Source organism: Cinclus cinclus, chromosome 3 (assembly GCF_963662255.1).
Source record: "Cinclus cinclus chromosome 3, bCinCin1.1, whole genome shotgun sequence".
NCBI classification, from domain to species: Eukaryota; Metazoa; Chordata; class Aves; order Passeriformes; family Cinclidae; genus Cinclus; species Cinclus cinclus.
The window spans coordinates 573,710-586,852 of record NC_085048.1 but is presented as its reverse complement, the minus strand read 5'-3'; the positions used below and the strand labels follow the sequence as shown (position 1 = coordinate 586,852).

The window sequence follows — 13,143 nt, the reverse complement described above, 5'->3', positions numbered from 1 at the left end:
CATGGCAGGGACACCTGCCACTGTCCCAGGCTGCTCCAGCCCCAGTGTCCAACCTGGCCTTGGGCACTGCCAGGGATGCAGGGGCAGCCACAGCTGCTCTGGGAATTCCACCCTGTGCCAGGAAACAATTCCTAATTCCCAGTATCCCATTCTCTGGCAGTGGAAGCCATTCCCTGTGTCCTGTCCCTCCATTTTTGAGGGAGGTGTTTGAGTCGGTGATCAGGGAATTCGGGAAGGGCAGCTGAGGAATCACCTGGGAGGTGACAGTGGGGACAGAGCTCAGGACGTGTCACCTTCATTCAGCATTCCCAGGGACTCCCAGGAGGGTTTGGGGCCAGCACTGAAGCAGCTGTGGGGCATTAAAGGGTCCCAGCTGGTGCTTGGTGAACAAAAGCCGTGTGGTTTTAGGGGATTTGTTGTCCCTGTGCCCTGCCTGACGGCGCTGTGGCTCTGTCGTGTCCCCTGGCAGAAGGACATCCCCGATGGGCTGAAGGAGCTGTCAGAGGGCTCTGAGGAGAGCAGTGATGGCCACTCAGACTCGCAGAGCTCGGAGCACAGCAGCTCCAGCAGCGACGGCTGCGCCACCAAGGACGGCAAGAGGAGCAGGTGGAAAAGGAAAGGTGAGTTCCTGTCCTGGGAGGGCAGCTTCGACCTGCTCCAGGTGGGGGAAAAGCCTGCAGGGGTGTGTCCAGCACACCTCTGGTCTCAGAACAGCCCCAGCTGCTGCTGCTGCAGGTTTGGATGCCCCAAGGCGGGCAGGGAAGGGATGGGTACCTGTGCCAGGTGTGCTGCAGGCTCTGACGCATCCCAGGCTGCTCCTGCCAGGCTTTCCCTGCCATCTCTGCATCCCTGGGGGATCCCTGCTGCCGGGTCCTGGAGGGTTTGAGTGTGACTCCTGGCCTGCTTCAGGCTGCTCTCCCTCAATAGTTGGATATTTAGTTTACTGTGATTAGTGTTCACCCTTAATTCACTCTTTTCCTTCTTCCTGCTCCCCTCGCTCATGCACAGAGGTCCTTGCCTGAGGCAGGACATTATTTAAAAGGAGTTTCCAGTGCCCTGGCACTGCTGGGTGAGGCTGAGGGGTCCCAGAGCTGTCCCAGAGCTGCCAAACCCTTCCCAGGGAGGTCACCCCACCCAGCCCTGCCCTTCAGGCCAACACCAAAACCAAACTGTGCTGGCTGGAGTTGTGAGCATTGAAATCACCAGGAAAATGTTACAAGAACCTTAGAAATTCAACTTGACTCCAAATCCATCCTTTGACAGGAAAGCTGTAGGTAGTCTGGTTGAAACATTTTCATTTTTAACAAATCCTCTCCTAGTATATGGTCAGTAAGGTAGAAATATTTTCATTTTTAACAAATCCTCTCAAAATACTTGGTCAATAAGGGGTATTCTGGCTACTTTTCCTCTATTTCCAATGTTACAATATTAGGTAAAAGCCTGTGAGGAAACTTATGTATACTTTAAAGAGATCTTTATGTAGAGATTTGAGATAAAAGTTGTATACATCACATTACCAAAGGACTGAAAAGGCAGGAGGAACCCAGGTGAGAAGGAATGGAATTCTTAGCCTGAAACAGCTGCCAGAAGTACCCAAAACAAGACAATGTGAAAGTAAAAAAAAAAAAAAAAAAAAAAAAAAAAAAAAAAAAAAAGGGTTGCTCCTCTCTGAGGTCTGGTACTGATGGTTTTTCCTGGAATGGCACTTTTGGCTTTTCCTTAAAGTCCTGATTTGTGGGTGCTGATGCTCTGAAGGTGGTGAGCACCCAGAGCTGAGGGAATTAGAAATGATGAAGGAATCAGAAGAGCAGCTGTGGCCAGCGTGGCTCCTGAACGTGTCCCTGTGTGAGCAGCTCTGAAGGGTGAGTGAACTTCCCATGTTCACTCCCTCCAAGGAATTCCCTGCTGGTCCTTCACATCCCTTTCAGAATTCCATGCAGAACAAAGCAGGATTGGCTGCTCTGGGCCCAGGGATTTCTGGAGCTGCACCTCCCCCCCTGGGAGTTTGTTGTGTCTCTGTTTCCTCTCCCAGTTCCTGAGCAGGGCCTGTGATGGTCCTTCCTGAACCAACATTCCATATGGATTCATCCTCCCAGGCACTGAACTCTGCCATCCCCCGCTGGGGGGATTCAGAGCAGCCCAGATGTTCCAGCAGAGGTTGGGAGTGAACATCTGGGTCCAGTTCTTGTGACAGGAGAGCCCTGGAGGGGCTGGAGCGTGTCCTGGGAAGGCAATGGAGCTGGGGAAGGGGCTGGAGCCCCAGGAGAGGCTGAGGGAGCTGGGAAAGGGGCTGAGCCTGGGGAAAAGGAGGCTCAGGGGGGATCTTGTGGCTCTGCACAACTCCCTGACAGGAGGGGACAGCCAGGGGGGGTCGGGCTCTGCTCCAGGGAACAGGGACAGGACAAGGGGAAATGGCCTCAGGCTGGGCCAGGGCAGGCTCAGCTTGGACAGCACCAGGAATTTCTCCATGGAAAGGGTGCTCAGGCCTTGGCAGGGGCTGCCCAGGGAGCTTTGCAGTGCCCACCCCTGGAGGTGTCCCAGGAATTCCTGGATGTGGCACTGAGTGCTCTGGGCTGGGGACAAGGAGGGGATCAGCCACAGCTGGGACTGGATGGACTGGGAGGGATTTTCCACCCTCAAGGGTTTTGGGATTCTGTAAAGCTCAGGCAATCTCTGCCTGAAGCTTTTCTAAATTCAGATCTCTGTGAATCACCTTCCTGAGGCACTCAGTGACATTTTGGGGTAATTTTCGGCAAGTGGAGCCACCAGTTCTCTGTCCTGGAGCAGCTGCAGTCCTGGCATGGATGTAAAGAGTTGTGGTGGCCATGCTGAGGGCCAGGTTGGACATTGGGGTTGGAGCAGCCTGGGACAGTGGAAGGTGTCCCTGCCATGGCAGGGGTGGCACTGGGTGGGATTTAAGGTCCCTCCATCTCAAACCAGTCTGGGATTCTGTAAATTCTGCAAATTCTGCAGGAAGGGCTCTCTTTCATTTTCAGTATTTCATTTCCTTCACGCATTGGAAGGGTTCTTTCCATTTCCTCCAGCCAACACTGCAGCTTCATGGTCTTGCTCCACACAAAGGTAACATTTAATAGCCAGCAAGTTGCCACGAATAGCAGAAGTGAAGCAGAAAATGGGCTCAGCTCCACCCCAGCCATGGTTCATCCCCTGCCCTGCAGTCACGGAGGAGTGGAAGTGGAAATGAGGGAATTCCAACTCCCATCCTCACCCTGGGACACCAGGAGAGGCAGGGCAGAGATCAAGGTTCCCCCAAGCCTTTTCCTGCTGGTTTTATTTTCTCTTGTTCCATCTGTTTGTTCTTTTCAACCACTGAGGCACCACATTCCAGTGATGAGGATTCCTCTGGAGCTGTGGAGCACCAGCCCTGGAATGCAGGGACATGCAGCATACAAACACCTCTTGTCTCATTAACAGAATCTGCATGGAGAATATCCCAAACACATCCCTTGGCTCCCTCAGCTGTGAGGGTGAGCTGGGGCAGCATTCCCAACCCTTTGGGATCCAGCCCACGCCCGGGGTTTTGGTGGCACAGCTGGTTCTTTCTGCAAGGTTTGGCTGTGCCAGGAGGGAGTGGAGGTAAAAGCCAGAGCCCTCCGTGACAGGGCTGTGCTCATCCCAGTGAAACAGGAAATGTGTCCGGATACTGTCGGCAGCCACTTCCTTATATGTGCAAAAACAAAATGTGCTGGCTGCACAAAGCACCTCTTTGATTTTGGGAGGGAGGACAGAGCCCTCGGTGCCTCTGCGGAGCCCCATGGGCCCCAGCAGGGGCTGGGAGCAGCAGGAATGTCATGGAGCAGCTCCAGGCACTGCCCCGTGCAGGTAAGGGAGGGACTTGGGGCACAGCTGCCCTGGCAGGGCCTTTTGGGGCCTCTTTGTCACCTCAGGGTGGCACAGACCCCGTGTCCTGTCTCACCTGGAGGTGGAGCAGCTGCTTCCCTCGTGGCTGGAGTTTGGTGATAAAAACAGCTTTTTTTGGGGATAATAAGAAGGTGTTTTGGGTGGAAATGTCTCAGCTCACCACGGGGAGGGAAGGTTGGATATTGGGGGCAATTCCTTCGTGGAAAAGGTGCTCAGAAGGTGTTTCATAGAGTGCCCATCCCTGCAGGGATTTCCAGATGTGGCACTTGGGGACAGGGCTCAGTGGTGGCCTGGGCAGGGCTGGGACTCCCTGCTCTCCAAAGCCTTTTCCAACCCAAACAATTCCATGATTCTCAAGGGATGCTGGTGGGATCCTGGGATTCTGTGGTGTTTTTGAACCATCCTGGAAGCTGAAGTGTGAAAAAGCCACATCCAGGTGCTTTTGGTGTTGTCTCACCAGTGTTGTGCAGGACAAGCTGCAGGAGGTTGTGGTGGTCATGAAGCACAGCTGCAGTCCTGCAGCAAAAACCAGAGTTTCTGTGTTAAAAAGGAAAAATATGGGGGGAAAAAAAATGAGATTCTAAAAGCCAGTCTTAAGGGAAAAGGGGAAAATGAGCTAGGCCAGATTGTGGCTAATCCTTCTCCATCAGCCAGGCATCAGCTTGGTCTGAACCTTTGTACATCTGAGGGTCCCTCCTGGCTCCCAGAGTTTTGTCTGACCAGTTCAGTGCTCAAAGTCTCTACATTGGGTGTCTATAAACTCAATAAACTCTGTAAAGAGTCAGGTACCGAAAACAGGTTGGTAGATTTGGGGTGAGCTTAAAATAGGTGAGAGCAAGAGCCCTTGTTGAGTGGGGCAGTGAAGAGAAGCACCTGCAGCAGTTAAAGGCTGCTCTGTGCTCCCTGCAGTGCCCTGTGCTTGGGAAAATGGGAATTGGGGCTAAAACACTGCTCTGATCTGGAGATTTCTGCATTGTCTCTTGGCACAGAGCAAACCCTGGGAGCCAGGGAGGTGCCAGGTCACAGCTGCAGGGTGGCACCTGCTCTGCTGGGGCAGCTTGGTGTCCTCCAAGGGCCAGGAATAAGAGGAAAAAAAAAGGGATTGTTTGGGTTCTGACACTTTGCTTCTTCTCTCTGAAGACTGGGTGGAAATATCAGCTTTTCTAAATACAGCAATTGCTGCATGTGACTGGGGGGAAGCTGCTTTCTGAGGATCCCCTTGTGCAATTCAGCAGGGATCTCCGCACACAGGAATGTCCTTTCCCCCTTTTTTAGTTAATTTAGCTTATTTTCAGCCCATCCAGTCCCAGCTGTGGCTGATCCCCTCCTTGTCCCCAGCCCAGAGCACTCAGTGCCACATCCAGGAATTCCTGGGACACCTCCAGGGATGGGCACTGCAAAGCTCCCTGGGCAGCCCCTGCCAAGGCCTGAGCACCCTTTCCATGGAGAAATTCCTGCTGCTGTCCAAGCTGAGCCTGCCCTGGCCCAGCCTGAGGCCATTTCCCCTTGTCCTGTCCCTGTTCCCTGGAGCAGAGCCCGACCCCTCCTGGCTGTCCCCTCCTGTCAGGGAGTTGTGCAGAGCCACAAGGTCCCCCCTGAGCCTCCTTTTCCCCAGGCTCAGCCCCTTTCCCAGCTCCCTCAGCCTCTCCTGGGGCTCCAGCCCCTTCCCCAGCTCCGTTCCCTTCCCTGGACACGCTCCAGCCCCTCCAGGGCTCTCCTGTCAGGACGGGCCCAGAGCTGTCCCCAGCACTGGAGGTGTCCCAGCAGTGCCAGCACAGGGGACAGACACTGCCCTGGCCCTGCTGCCACCCCAGAGCTGGCACAGCCCAGGGCTGTCTTGGCCATTTCCCTGTGCCTTGTGCTGAGCAGTGGCTGGGATTGGGAGCAGAACCTGGCAGCTTTGGCAGCTGTGTCCCTTCGGAGCAGGAGTGTTTGTGTCACACTGAGCTGCCACCAGCACGTCACACACCAGTGCTGGCACCAGCTCCATGCAAATCCTGTGTGCAGTGGGACTTGTCATAAATGCTCTGAGTTTGATTGAATTTCTTGTGCAACTGTTATGAAAAGTAAAAGATTGATGTATAAACTGCATTAAATACATCTACAGAGTAATGCAGAATGCTGAGTGAGGGGACATCAGAACCATTGGTGGGGGTTGCAGGATTTTCCCCGAGTGACCCAAAACATCTGGGTGGGATCAGGCTCTGCTCCAGGGAACAGGGACAGGACAAGGGGAACTGGCCTCAGGCTGGGCCAGGGCAGGCTCAGCTTGGACAGCAGCAGGAATTTCTCCATGGAAAGGGTGCTCAGGCCTTGGCAGGGGCTGCCCAGGGAGCTTTGCAGTGCCCATCCCTGGAGGTGTCCCAGGAATTCCTGGATGTGGCACTGAGTGCTCTGGGCTGGGGACAAGGAGGGGATCAGCCACAGCTGGGACTGGATGGGCTTGGAGGGCTTTTCCAGCCTCAGGGATTCTGGGATTTCTCTCATTTCTCCTACACTTGGTTGCTCACTTTCCCCTCTGAAGGACTCTGAGCAATTCATAACCCAGTTTTTATTGTAACTGCTTCATTTGGTTCTCCTCCCGTTCCACGTTTCCAGCTCTGTCCTTCCCTGTGATTCCTGATGCTCTGAGGAGCTCTCCTAAGGAGCTGCACTTTGCAGTTGGGCTTCTTGGTGAGGTTTCCCTTCCAGTCAGATTTGGCTGTTTTCACCATTTGTGGGAATGAAATCTTGGGAGGTGAAGAACAGGAATTAATGCTCCAGACATCTTTGCCCTTTCTGACAAACTGGGAACACTCCCTGTGCCCTCTGGATTTGTCATCTTCCAGGACAGGAGTTCAGGGAGTTATTGAATGGTTTGGGTTGGAAAGGACCTCAAAATCAATCCAGTGCCACTCTTGCCATGGCAGGGACACCTCCCACTGTCCCAGGCTGCTCCAACCCCAATGTCCAGCCTGGCCTTGGGCACTGCCAGGGATGCAGGGGCAGCCACAGCTGCTCTGGGAATTCCACCCTGTGGAATTCCAGGGCCTGCCCACCCTGCCAGGGGGCAATGAGTCTGTGTCCAATGAATTATTCAGTATTTGAAGAATTAGTTAAAGATTAGCTAATAGTTAAATCTTCCCCTCTCAGGACACGGCCCACAGCAGTTTCCTGACTTCCACAATCATCCCAGCTCCTGCAGAAGCTGATGGCTCTGGGCCTGTCCCACTCATCCCTGACATTCCCACAGCCAGGTGACATTTGTGCTGCTGTCCCCACCTGGGCTGGGACTGCTGCTGGCTCTGAGCAGAGGGATCCCAGGCAAGGAGAGGCAGGGCTGTGAGGGGAGGGGGCTATCCCTGCCTGTCCCTGCATATCCCTGTCTGTCCCTGTGTGTCCCTCTGCCCTGTCCCTGCCTGTCCCTCGTCCCTGTCCCAGCAGTGCTCATGCCAGCCCAAGGGCACAGGGAGACTTTCCCTTCCTTCCCAAGCAGCACATTCCTGTGGGGAAGTGGGAGTGCCTGGAGCCCAGGCTGGCCAGCAGTGTGCTCTGGGATCCTCTGAGAGCCTCTGGGATCTTCTGGGAGCCTTTTGATCCTCTGAGAGCCTCTGAGAGCCTTTGGGAGCCACTGGGAGCCTTTGGGCTTGCCAAGGGTTTTTAATGCACCTTTGCAAATCCATGGAAGTCAGTGTGGGTGTGAGTGGAAGTGCTGCTGGCTGGGAGTTCCACGTGCAGGCCTTGCTGTTCCTTAGCAAATAGGAAGAGCTGGAGCAGCTCCACTGGATGGGCTCTGATAGTGGCAGATCCAAACTGCTCCCTCAGTGGCAAAGAAGGAACTGAATTTAGTCTTAGCTCATCCCTGGCAGTGCCCAAGGACAGGTAGGATGGGGCTGGGAGCAGCCTGGGACAGTGGGAGGTGTCCCTGCCATGGCAGGAGTGGCACTGGATTGATTTTGAGGTCCCTTCCCACCCAAACCTGTCTGGGAGTTGATGATTTGGGATTTGCTGAGCTTTGAGGGACTCGCTGTGCTCAGCTGTAGCTCAGGGACAGACGTGACTTCAGCACATGTGGTGTCCCAGGCAGCCACGGTGGCACTGAAAAAGAGAAGAGGTTGTTCTGAAGAACTGTGAGAAGAAGCAGAAGGCTCTGCACTGTCACACCCGGGGGTTTCACACTTGGGGCATCCCCAAGGCACACTCCAGCCTGTGCTGGTTCCAGGGGTTCCTTCTCCAGAGCAATCACAGGACAATTAATTCCCTTTGCTGTCTCGTTACTCCAAGGGCAGTGGTGCAGTCACTGCAGCCCAGGCTCGCTGTAGCAGCTGCCCAGCATCCAGCAGTGCCCTGGGAGTGTGCTGGGGTTCCTGCTGTGTTTTTTACACCTGAGGATTCCCAGCAGTGTGCTGACCAAGGCCCAGGTGCAGTGCAGTGTCAGCACAGGGGGTTCTCTCTTTTCTCTCCCTGGTAATTTGGTGTTGCTGTTGCTGAACCGTGGCCAGGGGGAGCCTCCCAAAAGTCCTTGTGCTGGTTTGTGCTGCTTCCCAGTGGATCCTCCTCTGTTCTGCTTCCACAAAGCCTTATTGATCTTTAAATTCATAGAACCAGAGATCCCACACTGCTTTGGGTGGGAAGGGACCTTAAAGATCATTTAATTCCAACCCAAACACCTCCCACTGTCCCAGGCTGCTCCAGCCCCAGTGTCCAGCCTGGCCTTGGGCACTGCCAGGGATGCAGGGGCAGCCACAGCTGCTCTGGGAATTCCACCCTGTGGAATTCCAGGGCCTGCCCACCCTGCCAGGGAACAATTCCCAATTCCCAGTATCCCATCCAGCCCTGCCCTGTGGCAGTGGAAGCCATTCCCTGTATCCTGTCCTTCTGTCCCTTTGCTGGGAGCAGCCTGGAACAGTGGGAGGTGTCTCTGCCGTGGCAGGGCTGGCACTGGGTGGGCTCTGAGGTCCCTTCCGTCCCAAACCATTCCAGGATTCTGTGATTAACCTCATGCTCCTCAAAGTGTGTTTTAATGACTTCCCTCCAAGTTTTTCATGTCACACATCTGGATCCCATTAGCTGTTTAAAATTAGGATATTTTAAGCTCATGACTGCACAGTTGAGGGGGGATTTCATATTTTTAGCTCAGCTTGACTTTACCCAAATGAGTGAAGTGCAGCTTTTCCATCTGGAGCTGCAGAGGTGGAGCAGATGAACCCATGGACACAACCCCTGGATCCCTGGCAGTGCCCAAGGCCAGGTTGGACATTGGGGTTGGAGCAGCCTGGGACAGTGGGAGGTGTCCCTGCCATGGCAGGGCTGGCACTGGGTGGGATTTAAGGTCATCCCACCCAAACCATTCCAGTCCTCTGTGCGGGTCCAATGATTTGATGATTTGCAGTAAGGCTGGTCCAAGATCCGTGTCTCAGAACAGGAATCATCCAGGAGATGAGCAGTGAGTGAGGAGCTGGCTCTGTCTGCAGGAGGTGCCTGATGAGCTGTCAGAGCAGAGTGGGACCAGTTCAGATCCCTCAGGGTGTGCTGGGATCCACAGACCCAGTGTGGAGACAGCTCTGCTCTTCCTCCACCCCTGCCTTTGGAGATTTTTCTTTTCCCCAGTGTCCAACTTGGCCCTGTCCTGGCACAGCCAGGGGCCATCCCTGTCATCCTCTTCCATGAATTCCTGAAATCCGTGCCCAGATTCTTTATCTCTGTGTTGAACAACTGTCTGACCAGTGGGTTTGCACCTCTGTCCTGGAGCCCCTTGAGACCCTGGAGGTCTCTCCTCTGTGCCAGCATCACTTCTGCCAATTCTTTGTTTTTATACAATAACCAAACTGCTTTTTAAAAGCCATTTCTTGAAATTCTTGGGAACTCTGAGGTAACTCTTTTAACAGAAGATTTTCCTTGATTCCCGTTCTCTGTATTCAATGTTCAGAGAATCCCAGGGAGCTTGGGAACTGATTGCTCAGGAAGTGGTAATTAATTACCTGATGGGTGACTCTTGATTATCCCCCATGGCAGGGCTCCCCCACCACCAAACCTTCCTTGTTTGGTTGCCCTGATCCCTCGGGGGTTTTGTCACCTCCTAAATTCATGGCCTGAGACTTTCAGGAATTTGCTGACTCTGTGTTTTTTCTTTTTGAGAGAAGGATCCAGGGAGAGCTCCGAGCCCCTGGCAGGGCCTGAAGGGGCTCCAGGAGAGCTGGAGAGGGACTGGGGACAAGGCATGGAGGGACAGGACACAGGGAATGGCTCCCACTGCCACAGGGCAGGGCTGGATGGGGTACTGGGAATTAGGAATTGTTCCCTGGCAGGGTGGGCAGGCCCTGGAATTCCACAGGGTGGAATTCCCAGAGCAGCTGTGGCTGCCCCTGCATCCCTGGCAGTGCCCAAGGCCAGGCTGGACATTGGGGCTGGAGCAGCCTGGGACAGTGGGAGGTGTCCCCAGATCCTGGGATTTAGGCTTTCCTGTCCCAGACTGGTTCATTCACATCACTCGAGCAGCTGTTGTTTAATTCCTGTCCCCAATTCGCTGTTTGTAACGAGGCTCTTTAAAGGTTCCATCTCCTGGAACTAGAAGCTTCACTCCAGAGACTCTGTGTAGTTTAGACTGGACTTCTTCCCATGTCTCACCCACTGGGACTCTACCTTCCTTTCCTGGGATATCCTGAATATTCCCATATTTCCTGTTAAAGAGTGATGCTCTCTCCTCTTCCTCTGCACCTTGTGCAGGTTCCCAGCCTGGACTGGGGCTCAGATTTACCCTGGACAGGAGCTGGTGCCAGCCAGGGAATTCCTGGGTGGGCAGGGAATGGCAGGAATTGCTCTGCCCACAGCCACAGGGGCTGGGGGCTGCTGCTCCCAGGAGACTCCTGGGCTGCTCTGACACAGAGATGGGAAGGTGGGAAGAGTGAGATCCTGTGTCTGTAGATATTTATATTTACATTTATATCTATATGTTTATACTGTTATATTGATATCTTTATATTGATATTTGTATATTCATATTTTATTAATATATATTTATATATACCATTTATGTGTTTATACTTGTATATTTATACTTGTATTTCTATCTATATATATATTGCTATATAGATTTTGTATTTATCTCTACATTTATATTTATAGTCAGATTTTATTAATATATATTTTTACATTTCCATTCACAATTATATTAATATGTTTATATGTTTATATATCTATATTGCTTTATATTTATATTTGTATTAATTTATATTTATGTTTTAATTTATATATTTCTATATGGATATCTATGTTTCTATATGGATATCTATATTTCTACTCTTACATTAGTATTTTATATGTATTTTTACTTTTATATTAATATGTATTTATAGTTTTTGATATTTACATTTACATTTACCTTTCCATTTCTTTCCTGGCAGTGTCGTCCCGCCTGGCCCCCACGGCCTCCCCCCAGTCTGGCTGCCCCTCCCCGTCCATCCCAGGCAAGGGCCTCTCGTGCTCCCAGAAGCACAGCAAGAAGGCTCTCAAGCAGGTGAGAGTCCCTGGGACATCACCCAGGGCAGGGATGGGATCTCAGAGCCCCTGCCTGCAGCTTCCCTCCCTCCTGCAGGGGATGGAAATATTGTGCTCTTCAGTTCCTTGCTTTTTCCCTAAAAAAAAACAAAACCCAAAACACATCTGGGCTTTAAAAATTGTGATTTTAGTGGAAGGCTGTAAAATGTAATTTCTTACTCCCAGTCCTTTGATGAGATCCTGTAACCTGCTGCTGTTGGAGGAAATGGGTTTAGTAAATTCAGACACTGGGGAAAAAAGCACTGAACTTCCCTGGGTGGGCAGCAATTCCCTGCCAAAGAATTCCATGGGCTGCATGTCCATGAGCAGGGAAAGGGAGAGGAAGAGCAGGAATTCCATGGGCAGAGGAGAAGGAGGAAAGAGGGCAGGAATTGCAAGGACAAATTGAGGAGAAGGAAGGAGGGCAGGAATTCCTTGGGCAGAGGAAAAGGAAAGAGGGCAGGAATTCCATGGGCAGAGGAAAAGGAAGGAGGGCAGGAATTCCATGGGCAGAGGAAAAGGATTCAGGATACTCTGTCCTCTTCTGGTGCTGTGAGCAGCAGTGACTTTTCCATTTCCATGCCTGGGAATGCTGTGGATCCTGTTCCCTGTGTGCAGAGCAGGGACTGAGAGCTATTTGTGTTCCGGATTTGCTCCTCCTGGTGAGAAATTCCTGAATCATTCCCGAGTGTGCGGCTCACAGGTGTCCCCCAGGTTCACTGCTCAGCTTCCCAGGATCCTTAGGAAGGAAATGCTTTATCCAGGCTGGATTTTTCCCTGGGGAGAGAGAGGAAATGTGTGTGAGGAGCCATGGCTCAGTGCAGGTGGAATCACCAGGTGTCCCTGCAGGAATTTGCTCTCCCAGCCCAGCCTGTTTCCCTCTGTCCTGGTTTGAAAGACAGGTGTTTGTTAAGAAAGGCAGGAGGCTGTCTTGGAAAGGACAGCAGGACCCTCACCTCCCTCCAAATTATTATAATCTTGAAATTAAGGGGCACTCAGGCAAAGATATGGGAATAGGAATAGGAATAGGAATTTCCTTATTAGGAAAATTAAAATAAAAATACAGAAATACAAAAAGACCCCAAACAAACCCAAAACACTGACAGAGTCAGAATCCAAGCTGACCCCCTGTCAGTCAGTCTGGGTGTTGGAGCAGTCCCATGAAATGGTGGATGCAGTCCTGCAGTGACAGATGTGGTTCTGTTGGAGCAGTGCTCCTGGAGAAGGTGCAGTTTTCCTCTGAAGGTCCAGTGATGATGTAGAAGGGTCTGGTTTTCCTCTGGAATCCAGTGGGAAAAGGCTGCTCTGATGTTCCAAATCTCAGATTTTATCTGGGTAGGGAATGCTTGGCTCCTGCCCCTGGGTGGAGCATCTCCCAATGGGATGATGGAATTTTATCAGCCATGCAGTGGGACTCAATGGCCCATTAACAGGAGATATCTCCTGGAGGGAGGATGGGATGTGGGAAAGAGAAAGAACAGTGCCCCAGCTGGTTTAACAGCTGTCCATGAACAGGAGATATCTCCACAGAGATAAGGATCACTGCTCCAGCTGGTTTAACAGCTGTCCATGAACAGGAGATATCTCCACAGAGATAAGGATCACTGCTCCAGCTGGTTTAACAGCTGTCCATGAACAGGAGATACCTCCCCAGAGATAAGGATCACTGCCCCAGCTGGTTTCACAGCTGTCCATGAACAGGAGATATCTCCTCAGAGATAAGGATCACTGCCCCAGCTGGTTTAA

General features: G+C 52.2%; 1 protein-coding gene across 5 annotated transcripts in view; it reads left to right on the top strand.

Moving 5' to 3' along the window:
- The window catches only part of ASXL2 (ASXL transcriptional regulator 2), a 70,697-nt gene that overhangs the window by 34,822 nt on the left and 22,732 nt on the right, over positions 1 to 13,143 (top strand). For 3 of the 5 annotated variants that reach the window (XM_062489563.1, XM_062489565.1, XM_062489566.1), the window contains 2 exons: positions 470 to 620; positions 11,265 to 11,377. In XM_062489563.1, the coding sequence (XP_062345547.1) occupies positions 470 to 620; positions 11,265 to 11,377 (264 nt within the window). The remainder of the gene's footprint in view (positions 1 to 469; positions 621 to 11,264; positions 11,378 to 13,143) is intronic. The other 2 variants (XM_062489564.1, XM_062489567.1) reach the window with 2 other exon arrangements.